This window comes from Cotesia glomerata, linkage group LG1 (assembly GCF_020080835.1).
Source record: "Cotesia glomerata isolate CgM1 linkage group LG1, MPM_Cglom_v2.3, whole genome shotgun sequence".
Classification (NCBI taxonomy): Eukaryota; Metazoa; Arthropoda; class Insecta; order Hymenoptera; family Braconidae; genus Cotesia; species Cotesia glomerata.
Window position 1 is genome coordinate 10,407,765 of NC_058158.1, and position 21,691 is coordinate 10,429,455.

Sequence of the window (21,691 nt, forward strand, 5' to 3'; positions counted from 1 at the left end):
CGATTTTATCGCATTAGGATTATCTTAAATACTGTCTAATACCACATCCACTTTTTCAAAAGTCAGTTATCATTAAAATACTACTTACTGACCTCTTGAATAATTCTTCCCATTATTTTAAAGAAATTTCCCAAATTTTCTAATTGAATTTTAATTTTTATAATAAAGTTTTCCTAAAAAATATCCGATCATTTCCAAAAACATTTTTATCAAAATTATATTTAATTATAACAATATTGATGCTGAAAAAAATTTTTTTGATACTTCCAAATATTTTCAAAGCACAAAAATCAATCTTTCTAATCCAGAAAATAGAAATAAATCCCGTATAGAAGCAATCAATCATAGATACTTTGAATCGTCAAATATTTGATTAATAAAATCGAGTAAAAGGATATAAGTAACCTTATAACCTCAGAATAAATGAATTGATGCATAGATGAGTGATTCATCATGAACTAATGTCTATTAAAACTTAGCGTGTGTGTCAGCAATAAGTGCAGTACAAAGTGGAGTGTCAAGAAAATTAAAAAAAGTTAATAATAGAGATGGTAGCTGTTCTCAATTGATTGACTGCATGATGCCTGTGACATTAACTCAATAAAAATCATCCAAATAGAATCTCGTGGCTGACCATTTAGCCCTTATCATCTCTTAGCATCTTGCAGTAATTGAACTCCAATAAATTGGAGTTCGATAAAATTAAGAAAAACAAAATAAAGAACTGTCCTGCATTTTGCATACTTAATATTCAAAATTAAAAAGAAGATACTGCAGCTAGTAAAGTTTAAATCGGATTTGTTTGTATTTGAAAGAAGTTGCGGCTGCGCTCCCCACTAGTATTTCCATCAGCCAACACCGAGCTTCTTTCTGTTTGCATTGTTTGCTGTCAAACATTGGGTGCAAACAAAGCTTCAAGTGGGGGTTCAATTTGACAACAACGCCCTGGGATTGGTCGAACCTTCCAATACGGGCGCGTCTAATAGCTCCAACAGGCGTGGCTTAACCGAGAGTATATAAGAGACAGGAAGGGTGGCCAGCCGGCAGAACCGTGAGATCCCTCGAGCAGTTCAGATCGTACACTCCGATACTTAGTTCGGTTAATCACGGATTCACAGTGAAGGGATTTAACCCCCTTAACTATTAAATAACACAAAAAACTCGTTTAAGCAAACAGTGTGGTGATAAGTTTAAGTGACAAAGTGCTTAGATTCACATTTAAATTGGATATTGGATAAACTGTGAGCAAAAATGGTGAACATGGAAGGTTCAAGTGAACAACAAACAGTGACGGCGTCTCCACCACCAATTCGCAGCGTCTTAAAAACAAACTTCAGCATCCGGAGCATTTTGCCAGAAGCTTGCTCCGGTACGCAATCAACACCCTCGATAAGTGAGTCTATTTCCGCATCAGACGTGTCTCACATCGACAGTTGCGATGAGGCCAGTGATTTGGACGTAACTGGAGGTGCTGAAACACCACCATTAGATTGTTCAACCACCGCTTCGTCCTCCTCTGATAGTCCCTCCAGCCTGAAGGACGGTTCCTCCACCACTGATGACGGGAAGAAGAAAAACGAAAAGCCACCTTACAGCTACAATGCGCTGATAATGATGGCCATCCGCCAGAGTCCCGACAAGCGGCTCACTCTCAACGGCATCTACGAGTACATAATGCGGAACTTTCCCTACTACGAGAACAACAAGCAAGGCTGGCAAAATTCCATCCGCCACAATTTGTCCCTGAACAAGTGCTTCGTAAAAGTTCCGCGCCACTACGACGACCCCGGCAAAGGAAACTACTGGATGCTGGATCCCAGCTCGGAAGACGTCTTCATTGGTGGAAGCACCGGAAAATTGCGCAGAAGAACCACCGCAGCCTCCAGATCTAGATTGGCAGCCTTCAAACGGTCAGTCATCATGGGCCATGGCTATCCTCCACCTTACGCACCTCACGGATGGGCAGCAGCTTCTCTTTATCCCTTGCACTACTTGCATCGTGGATATCCTCCCACAGCTGGAGTCTATCCTCCGGCTGGATACTCCGCGAGCATGCTTCCTGGTGCTCCGAACGCTGGCATGCCTTGCAAGCCACAGGCCCTCCCAGCGTCAGCAGCGCCCAATATTCACGGAGGATTCTCCATGGAGAGGCTCCTCCAGACTCCCGTTGGATACCCCAACGGCATTCCGGCTCCTGGATTACCATCGCCTAGCAATCCTTACGACTTCTACGCGACTTTGAGGAATTTGGCCGTCCAGCAGCAGCATCATCAAGCTGTTTTTGGACAACCAAGGTACCACATGCCTCAGCATGTTCCAAGTCAACCTACTTCGACGACCGCGTCTCCTGGCAGCAGTCCCGAACCTATGTCACCGCATTCGCCGCCGGCCTCTCTCAGCTCCGTCGGACAGCCGCTTCAAACTCAGTCAAGCTCGCCACAATTATTACTTAAGCCGATTAATGTTCTCACTAGGCGACTCAGTTGAATTTAATTAGGGTTTTTCAGTCATTTTTGTTCTTGTTCAGTTTTTATTTATTACTTTTGTCAAAGTAATTTTATTATTTAAAAGTGAAGTTTTATTCTTTGATAAATTTAATAGTGATTGAAAAATTTTGATAAAATGTTTTTTAAATTCTGAATCAAGGGTGAGTTTGATGATGAGTTGCAATTACCAAATTTGGGGCTTTGAGCTCCAATAGTGATGATATTTAAATTAAGATTGTATGTATAGTGTATATAGATCTATTGATTAGATATTATTATATATATATATATATTGATGACTAAAGATATATTAAGTTAAATTAATAATCATTAACGTAGGATTCATTATCATAATCGTTTAAGCCGATTTTGGTAATTGGAAAAATTGTAAATAATTATATATTAAGAAAAAAAGAAAAAGTTAATAATTTTATCATTGAATTGTCAATATAAAAATTTTGTATATATGAGAAGAGAAGGAGACAGATGTTTTCTGTAAAAATGTCAAAATAAATGTTTAAAAATTCCTTTTATATAAATTATGGCTTGTTACTTTTAGATTTAAGTTTCCTAATCCTATTCTATTGCAAAAACCTTTGTCATTTTTTATTACACACTTGCAACATCGAGGATTCTTAGAAGAGTAATTAAGTTATATATTTTTATTTTATTTACAGTTCACTTTCAATTCTTTCTTCGTCGCCTTTTTTTTTCTTTTTGGTCGTCCAAAATATTTTGGTCTGCAGTAATTTCTCAAAATTCAATGGAGGTAATTATGACTGTATTTTTTTTAATCCTTATTTCGAGCACAAAGTAAAGCGTTTGAATGTTTTCAATGCAATAAAAGATAAATAGTAGTAGCTTGAAAAACATTATTGGGACAATATATATGAAAATATTTTGAAAAAGTTTCTTATTGTCCCGCCAGGTATACTGTCTTGGTTTATTGCTCACCAAAAAATGACCATAAACTAATATTGTGTGACCTTGAGTGTATGTCTTCATTTGTACTCGAGTCTTATTGACCATCTCTGGGGTTCGGGGTTTAACATCTTCGGCCAAACTTTGCCCTTGAGGTATTCCTTTAAATTTATTTGTACTACAAAGATTCGTTTTTTATTACATAGCTAAAAAAAAAGAACAGTAAAAACCGAAAATTTTTTTTATACCTTCTTGTGCTCCAAAATATTGCTATAAATCGCAAGTGGTTCGGTTTATTATGAATATTTTTTTTTAAATTGATTAATGCATGACATATGCGGACACAACGGAGCGAAAATATGTTTGATATTGATTAAACGTTATAAACTATTAAAGTTACTCTCTTTACATTCGCCGTAGACAATGTGTCATTCATCGACTGGTGGCTCTAATGTCACGATACATTTTAAAATATTACATAATTTGCATGCTTTAGCTTTTTACTGACATTTCATCGACACCCCGTAATGCATTTTGCATTGTATGTACATAAACTAAACCAATAACACACTTTTTAAGTTCACTAAATACATATTTTATTTACGTTCATAAAGATCATTTATTTTTATTTAATTATTTATTTCGATAAAAATATAAAAAATAGTTAAATAATAATAAATGTTTACTTTTTTTATAATTAATTTATTTTTAACTTAATTACTACTAAAGTATTTATTATAAAATTAAATTTTTTTTTCAAACCAAGAAAATAATTTTGGAAAATTTAATTAGATAAAAATCAAGTAGGAAAATTTTTTTACAAAATTTCAATTGTTTAATTGAATTTAACTTTTTTCAATATTATTTTTTTCTTTTTTAATATTAAAAATTTTATTTTAAAGTTTCCACCAAAAATATGATTAATTTTTTACTTCTTTTCTTTTTTTAACTCTAACAATTAATTTATTTTGACAAAAAAAAATTTTTTTACAAATAATCCAAATATTAAAAACAAAAAAATAATTTAAATTTGGAAAATTTAACTATTTAAAAATTAAATAGGAAAATTTTTTTATAAAATTTCAATTGTTTAATTAAATTTAACTTTTTTATTTATATATTATTTTTTTCTTTTTTAATATTAAAAATTTTATTCTACAGTTTTCACCAAAATTCTAATAAATTTTTTACTTTTTATTTTTTTTTACTTTTAAAATTTAATTTATTTTAACAAAAAAATTTTTTTTTTACAAATAATCCAAATAATAACTCCAAAAAAATAATTCCAAGTGATTCATTATAATAAACAGCCTCATAATCCCTATCTAGAAAGTACAATTACAATTTGCGAGCCCACGCGTGTCTCGATCTTGTTGACGAGTCGTCCATTTAGAATAAATTAGACGAACTAAACATTACTGCATCGTGTACATCATTTGTATAACTTCTATCAGCTAGTAGCTGATACGAATCAAGCCCTAAATCCTCCTCAGACTCTTCACATGTGTATATATTATATATTAGGCTCGAGACGCCTATATCTGCAGAGACACACAGTGAAGGATCGAGTAGACCGTACAAAATTACCTCAATAAGAGAGTGGTACATAACAGGGCAGTCTGCATAGTTAAACGTGGCCACATACATACATATAGTAGCAAAGAGTGAAGAAGAGGTACACATATATGTACATAAGGATGCGTATGTTTGCCAGTGGGTAGTATAGGCTGCGCGGGTCACAATCCCATTACATCTGCTGATCTGAACCGGTCCCTCTACTCATATATATAATATACTTCACCGCGGCGCGAATAACACACATAACATCTACTCATATCACGAGCTCTTTCTCTCCTTAGCATTAAATATTAAGTATTAAATATTAGATATTAAATATTAGTGTGCAGAGAATATGTAATGTACTGTGTGTGCTAGAGCAAGAGTACGGGCCCTTTAAACGCTAAAGTCCACGATGTACATTATGGACGCGAGCGTCGACCATTATCTTATTTACGCCTCATTGTCTCAATGTATCATACCAATATACTGTCGCCCGCACCGTGTACGCGCCCTGTAAACTCTTCTGGGTATATCCACGCGTATTACTTCGTGTTAACTCTTGTGCCATTACGTGGAGGTAATTTATACAAATAAATACGTATATAGTACACTGGTATAAGAAATAATAATAATAATAGTCCTCATTATTATTGTGTGTATCATTTTATTGTCTTCAATGCTATTTCATTTGCTAAGTGAGCTTTATTGAAAAAATATTTTCGTGGTAATCTCTGGGGAAAATAGAGTTTTTATTGATGTGAATGTTTTTTTTTTTTTTTTTTTTTATAAAAATTTTATGAAAAATACGAAATAATTTTATTTATTTCTGATAAAAAAATCTTAATTTATTTGAAAATATTTTATATTAAATATATTTTCTAAATTTTAATTTAAATATATTTTATATCAAAATATATTATATTGTTGTAATGGTTTATGTACTGATAGAAAAATTTACTTGAGTAAAGAGGAAAAATTTCGAACCAAGAAATTAATTTTAAAAAGTTTTTTTTTTAATCAAAAAGGAAAATTATTGGATCAAGTAAAATTTATTTAGAATAATTTTTTAATGAAATAAATTTTTTGTTTGATTTAAAGATTGTTTAATTCTTTAAATAATATTCTTACGGAAAAAAGAAAAATCGAAAAATTACATTATAAATAGTAATAAGCGTCGCTTCGTGTAAAACACAAAAAATTGCAGTTTGAAATAACATTTTTGTAAATTCAAACATTGAATGTTAATTTTCATAGCTTTCAATGTAATATTTACATTTTCCAATGTAATTCTATGAAAATTAAGTTATTAATTTAACAATTTTTGATTTTTTTTTTTATTAAATAAAAATTAGAACTAAGAAACTATTTTTAAAAAATTCTACGTATAATTTTTAAAATTTTCTACATGTGAAAATTTTTGTTTTAATTTTTAAAAAATTATTTTTCAACAAAATAAATTATAAAAATTTTTAAATGTCGGCTAATTTAATTTTCATTGTAATTCTTACAAAATCTGTAATAATTACAAACTGGAACTGTAATTTTTCAGTTTTTTATACGGAGCGACTCGTTACATTATATAATGTAATTTTTCTGTTTCTTTTTTCCGTGCTTGAAAATTTTTTCTCTTAAATCATTCTAATTTTTTGATCAGTTCAGTTAAAAAAGAGCTGGATTTTATAATCAAATATTAAAATAAATAAAGAGAAATTGAATTTCAAAAATTGTTAAGAAAAAAAAAAATTGGAGTAAAAATGACAAATTTCACGTAAAAGGTCGGTTTAAATATCACAAAGAAGTCGGTAACAATTTGTAAAAAGTGAACTAGTATAAAGATAAGATAGTAAGAGAGTTTTAGACGAGTAGCGGCGTCTGTGCTGCAAATGTAGTAATGTAATGTATTGTAATGTGTACCAGAAACAGAATAAGTTGCATAGCATCACGTATAGCAGTGTACATCAGCTCGAGGGGACAGTAAACACTTGCGTGGCCAATTGCGCCAAGTGGCGAGTGGTCTCTGTGCTGTGTCGCGCACGACAGTACGACAGCTTCAATGCGTAGGTATTTACCCATTGCTTTTGCGCGGTGCCGTCTTATCCATCACGAGCAATCGCATTCGCTTATTTATGTTGTATGTTGTATGTTAACCGTAAAACGCTTTTGTAATCAACCTATCTATATACATACATTCGTCCATATGCACACAACTATTATTACTCTACATTTATTTACATGACGTTTTTATTCAATTTATTATTTATTGGTAAACAACAATATTAATACAACCGTTAATACATACACAACATATATATTACTCTATTATTACGCACTTAAATTAATGTTTATTTCGACAAATAACTTTTATCGTGTTAGCCACTTACAAATTTAATTATATCGGTCAATAAATAAATTTGTTATTGATAGTATCTTTTATCAATAATTTTTTTTTTATTTGAAAATTGTTTGTGGAAGACAGTACAGCGCCTATCGGCTAATGCTGGAACTACTTCATACTGTAACTTGCTTCTTTTTGGACATTACATAATTCATCGTCATTATTTTATTTTTAAATATTTTTGGTCGGAATATAATTATTTTTTATTCATAAAAATCAAAATTATTTGAGATTAAAATATTTTCTTACTAAAAAAAATCTTACAGTAAGAAAATCATTTGTTAAAGATTTTTGAATAAAAAATTTGGGAATTAAAAATTTGGTTCGTAAATCAATATTATTAAGAGAATTATTATTTATATGATAAAATGGGTTTTTATGGTTAAATTTGGTATCATTAGAAAGGTCTGGGTCTGAATTTGTACCTTTTCAAGGTTTTATAACATTCTCACCAATAGTTAATTTATTATGATAAGTATTTAGGCTGCATTCGAAAATGCTCCTATCTCTAGATACATAATTAAGAAATTGTCTTGTATCTTGTGAATTATTGACATTTTTAAAGATATAAGCTCATCCCGATGTTACACTTATCAAGACCTTTCATTTGAGTACCCACATGGATTTTTCATATATTTATATATATTATGTATATCTATATATGAAAAATATATAAAAATGCATGTAGGTACTCAAATGAAAGCTCTTGATGATTGTAATATCGGGATGAGTTTATATCTTTATAAATGTCAATAGTTGAGAAAGTACAGTGCAATTTAACATAATTAACAAATTACCTTGTATCTTGTGGACTACTGACATTTTTAAAGATATAAGCTCATCCCAATGTTACACTCATCAAGACCTGCAATTTGAGTGCCCACATCAATTTTTCATATATTTATATAATTTATATATATGTATATATGAAAAATATATCAAAAATGCATGTGGGTACTCAAATGAAAGGTCTTGATGGTTGTAACATCGGGATGAGCTTATATCTTTAAAAACGTCAATATTTAAAAAAAGAACAGTGCAATTTAACAAAAGTCATTATTTAATAAAGCAAAATTTTATTTATTTATAGTTCACAAGTTATATAGTGACTGCAAGGTTGCTTGTTTTATTTAATTCAAAAGCTTTTCATATTTAAAATCTTATTCATTTTTGAAACGAATAATGTTATTGGAAATTTGGTTAGTTTTATTTATTTCATGATTAATTTAATTAAATTTAAATATAAAAATATCAAATATTAACTCGGTATTCTTCGTATATATTTATTTGATTTTTGTGTAGTTATATTTTGACACTTCGCCATCTTGAGCGTTTGCTGTATAATATTTATCACGGGGGCAAATCATAAAATTTCTCTGTATAGAATATAAAGGGATATCTGAATGATGATATCAACGTATGAATGTTCGTATGTGTAAAAGTGTAAATGTGAAGAGACATATAAAGACGTAAATGTTGAACGCATGAAATGATCGTCAGTTGGGATGCTGGCAACGTCAATAGATTTTAGTGACGGTGTGTTACATTATTATTATTTTCACTTGGGGTGTGCGCTGGTTACCAGCAACCAGCTACTGAGATACATAATATGGAAGGGAGAAAACGAATCCCCGTCCCCGTCTGGTAGATTTTTATTTCAATGACGTGACGACCAAGGGGAGAGAGTTCCAGAGTGTAGTTTTGTGCATTGGAGTATACATATATGTAGCTTAGTGGATATATGTAGCTTTGCTTTTATTTAGCTTTCCTTATTCATCAGCAAAAAGGATTCGATAGGGCGGAGGGGGAGCCGGAACAGATTTTGTTGGCCTATAGGGTGCCTGTTTTCGGCGACCAAAGAGTCGCTCTTTGATGATGGTGATGGTGATGGTGGTTGCTTTGTGGTTAATAGACACATCAAATGCTCCAGCCTTCTCATTTCTCGTTTTCAAATATTCAATTCTCTTCAGAATTATTTTTAACTTTTTTCCAGTCATATTTTATTAATTTTTAATTACAAAATTTAGATTTAAAAAATTCTTGACCCACAAAAATTATTTTGAAAAGTATCATTGTCTTAAATTAGGATAAAATAATTTTGAATCGTTGAATTTACTTAAATTAACAACAATTTATTTATTTAAAAATTTCTCCGTCTAAATTTAAAGAATAAAATAATTTTATTTGTCTAATAATTTTTATTTTTAATCAATTTAATTTTTTTTTCAATGCAGCATTAAGTTTATATTTAATTCTCTGCTGAATTATTTTTAACTTTTCTCCAGTCATATTTTATCAATTTTTAATTGAAAAATTTAAATTAAAAAAATTTTTGACCCACGAAAATTATTTTGAAGAGTATAATTGACTTAAATTAGGATAAAATAATTTTGAATCGTTAAATTTACTTAAATCAAAAAAATTTCTCAATTTAAAAATTTTTCTGTTTAAATTTGAAAAATAAAATAATTTTTTTAGTTTTAATTTTTTTTTTTAGTCAATTTAATTTTTTTCCAATGCAGCATTAAGTTTATATTTAATTCTCTGCTGAATTATTTTTAACTTTTTTCAAGTCACATTTTATAAATTTTTAATTAAAAAAATTCTTAACCCACAAAAATTATTTTGAAAAGTATCATTGTCTTAAATTAGGATAAAATAATTTTGAATCAAGTTCAATTATTTAAATTAAAAAAATTTTTAATTTCTCCGTTTAAATTTTAAAAATAAAATAATTTTTCTGGTCTAAAAATTTTTTTTTAAATCAATTAAATTTTTTTTCAATGCAGTATTAAGTCTAGAGTGTTTATTATTATTACTATTTTATTTATCATTGTAAAAAATAGATCTATGTAATTAAATGTTTAGATATATGTTGGTTTGTATTATAGTGATATATCTCATCTAACATTAAACGGGTAGAGATCCCCTGTGGATAAAACATTAAACACCTACGTGCAATCCCGAATCAACGCTTGAGTTTAATCCACGAGCGTTATCTTTCAGCTGCACGACAAACCGATTAAGCTAACCAGTGTTACTACACATACATTAATATATAGATATAGAATTAGATGTACGCTAGATGTAATTGTAGTAAACTTAAACTCAAGAGTGTTCTATTGAATCTAGAGGCTTCCGGTCTTTGCTGCAACTGATCTGGAGAGAACCAGGTTAGTTAAATTTATTGGCTCGTGTCTCTTTATTTATTTCAAGGCGATTTCTTCATCGCCATCATTATCCTCATTATCATCATCAAGCATTTACATTTTATTTTTTATTTTTTCAATTTACAGTAAATTATTATAAAGTTTAATTTAAATGATAATATTCTTGCGCTAGAAAACGAACAAATAATTTCTTGATTCTATAGTATATATTTATATATTTATAAATTTTACAAAAAAACTCTCTAAAAATTTTAGTACCGAATAATAACAAATTCTGTTAAAATTTAATTGAATTTTTTTATTGGTTTTAAAATTATCGGCGAAAAATACAGTAATTAAGAACATGTCTTTGGCCTTTTAATTGCTTTAGAATTTTATCTTATAAATTCTCTAAATTCTACTAAAAAATTCTCTTCGAGCTAAAAAATATCAACTAATTATTGAGTTTCAATTTTGTAAAAAATTGTTCAAAGCAATTAAGAATATTTTTTATTCATTAATTAATTAATTGGATAAAACATCTAAAATTTTTTTATTAAATTCTATAATTTAAAAATGATTTTGCCTTTTAATTTAAAAATTACAGATAAGTCAGACAGACGTATGATTAATTTTCAAACTTTCCAATTAAGTGTCAAATTATAAATTGCAAAAAAGATTAATTAAACTTAACTAGTTCCTTACATTACAGTTTTTATCGTTTTACTTTTATTTTTTTTGACGATAATGATTTAAAGTTATCTGATAATATATGATATAATTTTATACTCTAATAAAAAAATTAATTTGATTTGGAAAAAAAAAAATATTGAACAAAAAAAAATTATTTTAGGATCAATAATTTTTCTATTTAATTTAAAACAATAAAATTCTTCAAAATAATTTTTTTGGTTAAAGATTTTTTTTTCTCAATCAAATAAATTTTTTTACTAAAAACCAGATTAAAGAATGCAATGAATAAATCTTAAACCAAAGAATAAATCTTGAACCAAAAAATATTGTTTTAGCTTCAATAATTTTTCTACTTAATATAAAACAATAAAATTCTTCAAAATAATTTTTTTGGTTCAAGATTTTTTTTTCTCAATCAAATAAATTTTTTTATTAAAAACCAGATTAGAAAATGCAATTAATAAATCTTTAATTTAAATAAAACTGTCAACTTGAGCGATAACAAGAGTAGTTACCGATTACCTCGGCAATGAGACAACAGAAAGCAGTTAGATAGTTAAATAGAGTTCCCATGGATGCGCTGATGATTAACAACAAGGAATGAGAAATGAGAGCAGCATCAGATGATATAAAAGAAGACCCGTATCTCCGCGTCGCACAAAAGTGTTAAACGAATGAATGAACGAATAAATGAATGAATGAACGAACGAATGAATGAGTTAGCAAGTGAGTGAGTAAGTGAGTGCTTACTCTTGATCTGAGTGAGGATGAGGGGTAGAGAAAATAACTGAGAGTGAGAAACAAATATTGTCGCGACATGAGAATGTGAGCACCATGGCAACATCACACAATAATAATAATAATATTAATAATAATAGTAAGTATTATGAAGTTTGTAGTGTATGTGGTACACGATTTAGTTGTGAATGGATTCTTAAATGGTGGTCACCGGAAATGTATCACCGTCAAAGCAAATACAGTAGTTAACGATTAACATTATTATAATCCTCATCATCATCACCAAGGGCTGAATTTCCTTTATTTATTTATTACAGAGTAAAAGATCCACTTTTGCTGGACAAAACAGTCGGCTCGGTTATTCTATTTGTCAAACAGTTATTTATTATAATCATCTATCGTCATGCAGTGGTGATGTATTATAATAATCTCTGTACACACCAGAGTCATCAGAGATCAGATGAGAGTTTTAGTCACTACACAGCTACATACTATTATATATTAAACTCGCGATATTATATGTAGCATAATAATCATCATGATCTTGAATGGCTTCAATTAGTCTTGCTCTTGTAGATAGACGGACGCCAGTAATTGTTTCTTGTGAAATTATAAAGTACGTTTATCAACACGGCCAAGTGACGAACATTTATGTCTTGCAAGTTCAACATTATATGGTGATTCTATTTTTTTGGTATTAAATTTTCAACCCAGTCCACATTCCAACACATTAATAAATTTATTTATTTATTTATTTGCCATTACACAAATCCAACAGCCCAAAAGGCCTATAACACACAGAATAAAAATTAACTTGAATCAAGTAAATAATTTTGTAGAATTTTATCTTCTTGATAAGAGTAGAAAAATTTTTAAACTGAGAAATTTTTCTTCGTTTAAGTAAATTTTACTTAATTCGAGAGTTTTTCGTCTTGATTCAAGACAATGAAACTCTTCAAAATTATTTTCTTCAAGAATATAATTCAAGAATTTGGTTCAAGAATTTTTCTCTTGATTCAAGTTAATTTTTTTTTCAGTGAAGGGTTACTTAATTTTTACAATGTTTTTTACAAGATTTTGACAGAGTAAAAACTCAAGTCGAAATATGTATGACTATATATAATCTAAAATTTCTATAGTAGTTTAATTAATTACAATTTTTTTTATCTATTGAAAGAAAAGATCATTTGGAAAAAATATAAGGTTTGAACCTGGATCTACACAATAATAAGTTAATACTACTAAGAAAAGAAACTCTTACACTGAAAAAAAAATTAACTTGATTCAAGAGAAATATTCTTGAACCAAGAATATAATTTTGAAGAGGGTAATTGTCTTGAATCAAGACGAAAAATTCTTCAATCAAGTAAAATTCCCTTAAATCAAGAAAAATTTCTTTAAGTCAAGAATTTTTCTACTCAAATCAAGAATATTAAGTTCTTCAAAATTACATACTTGATTCAAGAACATTTTTTTTCTGTGTATAGCTAGTAAATTAATTTGTGCCTTTTTTTATACTAAAATTTTTAATTTAAAAATTATTTTGAAAAAAAATCAACTTGATTTAAAAGAAATATTTTTAAAAGTTTTGTCGGCTTGAATATCAAGTAGAAAAATTTTTTAATTAAAATTTTGTTTTAAAATAAATTTTACTCAGTTCAAAAATTTTTCGCTTTAATTCAAAACAATGAAAGTCTTTAAAATTATTTTTTCTCGCATCAAAATAATTTTTTTAAGCAATATATATTTAAAACATTGATAGATATTATATGTGATCCATAAAAATCAATTAAACTCATAAAAAATCAATAAATAAAGCGATATTTATTTATATTTACAATCCGCAACATCAGTATGATGCAGATCGAGTAAAATGATTCATAAAACGATGAGTTAACGATTAGTCTTACAATTCATACTGTTTTGCAAATCAACATTAAGTGTATGATCGTCTGTTTGATTGAATCGAGTATTCGAGGTATTTGAGTGCTTCCGTTGGTAATAAACTTTCTGACTCAACATTGACTGAAATCATTTCCTGTATGACGTTCCATTTAAACTCTGTAATGCTCCATATGATATATTTAGTCTAGGAGGAATCGGCGCATGAGTACCGAAAACTATTCCACCTCAATTTTTTTATGCGATTCTCTTCAAATTACCCTACTGATGATATAAATGCATGTTGCCAAGGGGCAACCCCGTGCCATATTGTTTAAATCGAAATTGTTTAAACAATTGCAAGGAATTGTTATTTTTCAACCGGACAAATTTTTTTTGTATTCTTTATTAAAATACAATTAAAAAGGTCTACATGACTTTCACGATAAAGTTAATATTTTTAGAGATATGAATTTTGAAAGGTTCGAAAAATCTTAAAGTTGGGTACTTTTGACCCATGAAAAATACATTAAAAAAAAAAATAAAATATAAATAATATTTTTTTTTTAATTCTTTATACAATAGTTAACAATAGCCTTAATTACGATTTCTAAAAATTTAATTATTTATACCTGTTTTTAATTGTCAATTTCGCGCGCTCACAAGTATGCGTCACTTACCTATAAGTATCGCTGTCTCTCTCTGACTCATACGCTGCGTCGGTCTCTCGGTGTCCTGAATCATTATTTTTAATTTATCTTCTAAACAATTAACTTAATCAGAATTTTTATAGAAAGCAATGTTATCAATAATAAATTATCTACAATTTGTTCTCAACAAATTTTTTTCTAAAATCAATTTTCAAAAGTTATTTAAGGTTGAAGCCGAACATATAATTAAAATTACTTTTTGTCATTATAACAGAAAGTACTTACATAAAATAACTCCTCAAGCAAAGGTTATACATGTAGAAGTATGAAATAATGGAACAAGATTTAAAAACAAAGTATTTATTTATCATCAATGTCATTTTTATATATTATATTCTTTACAGTCTTCTGAATCACAACCACATAAAAGTATACAACTAACATTATTTTTTTCTACAATAACATGCTTTGGTTTTACAAGCTTTCTTAATTGCACGGTTTTAAGATCTGTTGGAAATGAGCTTTTGTTTATAAATAAAGGTAGCAAAAGTATCATTTTCTTTTTGTATCCGAACTGAGTAAAATCTAATGTTTTATATTGAGGATTTAAAGCTTGTTTCCAAACGTATGTTTTGAGCAGAAGCTCTAAGTGCATGCAAATGCAAAGGAATCTGATGTGCATGGAATTTTGGGTAAATTAATATTACTACCAAAGCAACGAGAAAAATTTTTGTCTGGCTTCATCCGCGGTCTTACCTTTTTACCCAAAATATTAAGATATAAAAGTTTCTAAGTCTTTCAACTCGTTCGTACTTAATTCTAAGCCATTACCAAGAGGGACTAGAGCATCACGATTTTCTTGTATTTTTATCATTTCTAAAGCTTTATTTTTTGATCCCATAAAATGTTCAAATACCATTATATTTTATTTTTGTTGATAAAAATGCCTAAATTTCTATGATAATAACAAAAAAGTAATATAAACCAATAAGAAAGTAATTTTAATTATATGTTCGGCTTCAACCTTAAATAACTTTTTGAAAAATTGATTTTAGAAAAAATTTGTTGAGAACAAATTGTGAATAATTTTATTATTGATAACATTGCTTTCTATAAAATTCTGATTAAGTTAATTGTTTGAAGATAAATTAAAAATAATGATTCAGGACAACGAGAGACCGACGCAGCGTATGAGTCAGAGAGAGACAGCGATACTTATAGGTAAGTGACGCATACTTGTGAGCGCGCGAAATTGACAATTAAAAACAGGTATAAATAATTAAATTTTTAGAAATCGCAATTAAGGCTATTGTTAACTATTGTATAAAGAATTAAAAAAAAAATATTATTTATATTTTATTTTTTTTTTTAATGTATTTTTTATGGGTCAAAAGTACCCAACTTTAAAGATTTTTCGAACCTTTCAAAATTCATATCTCTAAAAATATTAACTTTATCGTGAAAAGCCATAGGACCTTTTTTAATTGTATTTTAATAAAGAATACAAAAAAAATTTGTCCGGTTGAAAAATAACAATTCCTTGCAATTGTTTAAACAATTTCGATTTAAACAATATGGCACGGGGTTGCCCCTTGGCAACATGCATTTATATCATCAGTAGGGTAATTTGAAGAGAATCGCATAAAAAAATTGAGGTGGAATAGTTTTCGGTACTCATGCGCCGATTCCTCCTGGACTAATTAGTTTAGTGGCTGGTTGATATTTACCCAATTGTTTACATCAAAGTATTAAATTTAATTTGTTTGAGCGAGTTCTATTGTACCAGCGAGCTGCTGCAATTTATTTAGGTTTTGTTACTGTTATATAGAAGCCCTACGATATTTCGTGTGAGGGAATTATTAGCATAGGGTTAATTAGTTTGTGAAAGAGACGTTTTATTCGTTTGTGTTGTTCATCGAAAACAATCTCGAGTCTGTACGGCTTCCTCGTTTCAATTTTATTACGATATCAATTATTCACTTTGTTTTTAAATTGGAGCAGTCTATAAATTCATCTAATTTATTTTTGGTGTAAAAAAAGGTTGTTTTTTTGTTATCTATTAATTTTTTTGAAGCTCAAAAATAATTTTAATTGGTACATTAAAAAGAAAGTTTGATAAAAAAAAACTATCGGCTTTAAAAGTTTTTTCACTCAATATTAAATAAAATCTAAAAGTAAAAATATGTAAGAATAATTAAATTTTAATGATTATAAATTTTATTTTATTTTATTTTTTTTTTTAAAGTAATTTTTATGAAAACGTTATCGATTTAATTTGAAAATTAATAAATTAATAGATAAATTTCTAGGCGTTAAAATTACATGATATACTTAAGTGTCATTATTTGGTAATAAAAATTTATCAGAAACAACACACATTTATTTTCACTTAAAAATAACCTTGAAGTGTTTCGTCGATCTATTAAATAAAAATTTATTGAAACAATAAAGACAATTAATGACTAATTATCCAAAAAAATTAATCACAAGAACTGGGGGCGTATCGAAAGCTTTTATATAAAATTTAATAATTATTGGAGATGTATATCAGGGCAAAATAGTTGTTAGATGTTGTTATGTATGACGACAACGAGCTTCTCGGTAAATAATGTGTGGGGGGCTACAGATGATTAAGAGTTTTGTAGCGCGTGGGTGGGCGAAATAAAAGGGACAGTAGAGTAACCGAATATGCCTTGTGTGTATACGCGAGAGGATCCGGTTATTTAAACTGTAGCAAGCGTCTTGATCAAAAATTTCCTCGGTAATAAACCGGAGGTTTGCCTACTTCCTACTTAGTCGACACTGGACACCACCACCGTCGTGGTTGTTTAAACTAATATTAAGTGTTGCTACCATAAGCCCCGCAAGACACTGAACATAATCATCATATGAGATGCTCATGCATTTTCTCATCTTCTTTAATAATACATAACAATCTGTTACTTTTTATTATTTGTGTCTAATGTCCAATAAATTCATCATAATTTATTTAATATACACTAGCAACCTTGCAGTCACTATGTAAACTATAAATAAATAAAATTTTGCTTTATTAAATAATGACTTTTGTTAAATTGCACTGTACTTTTTTAACTATTGACGTTTTTAAAGATATAAGCTCATCCTGATGTTACACTCATCAAAAGCTTTCATTTGAGTGCCCACATGCATTTTTGATATATTTTTCATATGTACATTTATATAAATATATGAAATATATGAAAAATTGATGTGGGTACTCAAATGAAAGGTCTTGATTATTGTAACATCGAGATGAGCTTATATCTTCAAAAATATCATTAGATGACAAGATAGCAAGTCAATTCTTAATTATTGACATTTTTAAAGATATAAGCTCATCTCGATGTTACACTCATCAAGAGCTTTCATTTGAGTACCCACATGCATTTTGATATATTTTTCATATGTACATATATATATAATATATATAAATATATGAAAAATTGATGTGGGTACTCAAATGAAAGGTCTTGACGAGTGTAACATCGGGATGAGCTTATATATTTAAAAATGTCTATAGTTCTCAAGATACAATATCATTTCTTAATTATGTATCTAGAAATAAAACATTTTCGAATGCAGTCTAAATACTTATCATTATAAATTGACCATTGTTGAGAATGATATGAAACCTTGAAAAAACACAATTCCAGGTCAAGACTTTTCCAACAGTACTAAATTTAACCATAAAAACTCATTTTATCATATAAATACACTGGTCACAAAATTTATCTTATTCTCTTAATAATATCGATTAATAATCCTTGTTATTTTTTCGCTTCATTATAATTTTAATTTCAATTATTATTAATTATAAGAATATTGCTTCCTTCGAAACAATCGCGTCTGTAAATTAGCTCAATATTTTAATGGTTTTATTATCAATTTAAAATTATTATTATTTTACAATTAATGTAAGATAAATATTTTTAAAAAAATAAATTTTTATATCTAAATTAATTTTAAAGACAATTTAATAATTTTTTTATCAATTTTTATTTTATTTTTCAAATTTTTTATTAATTTCAGATAATAGTCTACTTTTTATGACTTATTTTGAAATTAATTATTTTTATTTTTAATGTCACATATTTAGATATAAAATATCCGATAAAATTGAAGGCACAATAATTGCACTTAATACAAAACCTACGTTAAAGATTTTTATGTGAGGCAACTTAAATCATTGTTTTAATAGGAATTTAATCATTTATGTAATTACTAAAAATAAAATTAAATGACGTCGATTCACGACCCTTATCAGCGCCTGAACTCGCTAATGCATTTAGTCATTGTCGTTTTGTTTTAAAAATAACTAATTAAAATAAATAATTTTCCAATACATCCAAAATTATAAATATTAAACGCACGCGAATAAATTAAACCCACCACCCAAGTGCCAAGTATCCATACGAATAATGAATATATAGGTACACATATAAATGACCAAGTGACACTCGGTTGATGTCCCTTCCGGTGAGTCTCGTGTTACACCCGTCACCCATTTATATTAGAGTTATAGCGAGTAGAATCGGGCGCGTGCCACCCACTTTTATATTTCTACTTTTTATTTCTAATTTTTATTTCCATTTCCTTTTTTTCGTTATTATTTCACCTCGTTAGGCAAAAATCTGCTTCGCGGGTTTTCTTTCTTCTTTAGAGTTTTTCTGTACTCACAACAGCTTGCAGCACTGTGTGTGCGATTGCCTCAATCAAGAAAATACTTGTTTCTTACAGTGAACATCCATTAAAACAATACGCAATAAAAAATCATTAATGTTAGTTGATATTTACTATTGAGCTAGCCTATTATTTTAAATTTTAACATTGTCTACAGAAAAAAAAAATTAATTTGATTAAAAAGAAAAATTCAGGATCCAAAAAAATTATTTTGAAGATTTTTCATTGTTTTGAATAAAGAAGAAAAGTTCTCGAATGAAGTTAATTTTTAATTTTTTGTATAAACAATTTATCTTATCAATAAACTAACGATATGTTTTATCTTTTCTTTTAATCTAAATTCATTTTTTATATTTTTTTAATGGCCAATTGACGAATCGAATAAAAACATTTATCATTTTTTTAATCAATAATTTTAAATGATTTTTATTATCTGACTTGTAAATTTTGCTTTAGTTATTTTCAATAAATAAAATTAAATAAAAATAATACTTTACAATGAAATAGAGTAATTATCATAATTAATTATTTTTAACTTATCATATTTTTTCTCTGGGTAATTTTTGTAAAAAATTATTTTATTTATTTATTAAATTAAGCAGCCGTAGAACAAGTGAATAAAATTAAATAATTACCTTGTAGAGTTTTAAAAAATATTAAAACATTAAAAATGATAATTTTTGATCAGTTAAATTAGTAAAATATTATTTAAACTATTTGAACATAAATAAAATAAATAGTAAGCGAGCAATCAAAAGGATTTTTAGGTGGATCATTAAAACGTGACTAATCCTAGAAGAAGGGTGACCAGAAGCACAATTTGCTCTGGAGAAACTCAAGCGTATATTAGCGTAAAGTCGTGTGTTGTAACACACACACATAACCCTAATACACTTATTGAATTGTGTATGTTCAATATGTAAACCCGTTGCCCATTTGAACAGCCCTCGTGGCCCTTTAAAACAAATAATATATATGAACAAAGGTTTACATGTATAAATACATCCATGTATTTTTATCAATTTTAAATCGATTCGAATGATTTAACTCTCGGCAATAATCATCAGCCCAATCACAATGCACATAATAAACTTATTCTTTTTCATTTCACGTACTTGAAAAACAAGTACCCATATTGTTGCTCAATCACGACCATTATTCTGATCTGAAATGCAAGAAAGGCTTGATTGTTTGATTATGTCAAACAAAAGTATACCATGGATCATGAACGATATAATAATTATTACACTACACCCCAATCTCTTATCATACCATGGTGCGTGTACCATTTTTAGTCTCAATTGCATGCACTTGTTGACGATTCTATGTGTCTAAGTTCTTTTATTCTCACTCCTGTTGTACTTTTGATAATATTTTTTCCAGTATCAATTATTATGTACTTAGTGTGATATTTAAAATAGAATAAGGATGGTTAGAACCCGGATCAAATTAAACTTACAGTAAAAAATTAAATAAATTTTTATTTTTAAAGAAAAAAAAATAAAATCTTTTGTTTTAATTTTTTTTAATAAATTTAGATTGTAAAGAAAAAAAATTTTAAATGAAATTTTTTTTTTATTAAAACTCAAGAAAATTTTATTTTGCCCAAAATAATTACTGTTTTCTATAAAAAAATTTTTTCGAACATAAATAAAAAATAAAAAAAATTGTTTTTATTAAATAATTTTTTTTTGCTAAAAAATAAATTTTTTCTGTGTGGATTTTTTTAGATTAAAAAATAAAGTTGACATTTAATTAAAAAAAATATTTGGATAAAATGATTTCCGCAAACACAAGATGACATTAGCAACAATTGGTCAATTTATTTAATTTATTACTGTCATCATTAAGACCCATCGTGTCGTAGCATGTAGTCATAGTCACTCATTCATTTGTCCATTCATTTACGCAATAACACGAGAGACATATCAGCGGCACCCGTCGAGGATCGTTTTATTGCAATCTCGTGAATTTTATTATGGCACGAGCTACAAGATGACAAAGTTTACTTAATATAAAAGAACATTAAGAGAATAATAACAATAACGAGGATAATTATGAAAGAACAAGTTAAAAGTTAAAAATGTGTATGGTGGTGAAGATTGAGTGTGGCTGATGAATGAAAGTCAGCATGAATGAATGCATCAGTCATCTATGTGTATGTAAGACGTTAGATTGGTATGATTCTGGAGTTAGCCTAGGGGGCAGATGGTCGCGGTCGCGAGGAGTTAAACAGTTAACCGATTGACCCAAGAGTAGACTCAAATGAACGAAAGGTCCACCGGCCCAAGACCCAGGATACGAGGTCGTCTACTTGACCCAGCGGCGTGCGCCGGATGTCACCATTTTTCTACTAGAATTGGCCATCACCATCAGCAAGTGCTTCGAATTATCGATAAAAAAAATTATTTCATTTTTTTAAACATTCCATCGTCTGTTTAGTTGTTTTTACGCCCATTGTCTGCACAATAAACCTTGACAGAATGGCAAACGAATCAACCGAGTGATAAATGATTC

General features: G+C 28.4%; 1 protein-coding gene and 1 long non-coding RNA gene across 3 annotated transcripts in view; both read left to right on the forward strand.

Moving 5' to 3' along the window:
- LOC123274368 overlaps positions 1 to 21,691 on the forward strand; it is a 169,729-nt gene that overhangs the window by 28,482 nt on the left and 119,556 nt on the right. The gene's annotated exons all lie outside the window — the stretch shown is intronic.
- LOC123274314 (fork head domain transcription factor slp2-like) lies at positions 1,031 to 2,826 on the forward strand. Its single transcript, XM_044741902.1, has one exon. The coding sequence runs from the start codon at positions 1,252 to 1,254 to the stop codon at positions 2,485 to 2,487; it is 1,236 nt and encodes a 411-aa protein (XP_044597837.1). The 5' UTR covers positions 1,031 to 1,251; the 3' UTR covers positions 2,488 to 2,826.

Excerpts from the sequence above, each read along its gene's own strand:
- LOC123274314 (XM_044741902.1), top strand. The coding sequence starts at position 1,252 with ATGGTGAACATGGAAGGTTCAAGTGAACAACAAACAGTGACGGCGTCT.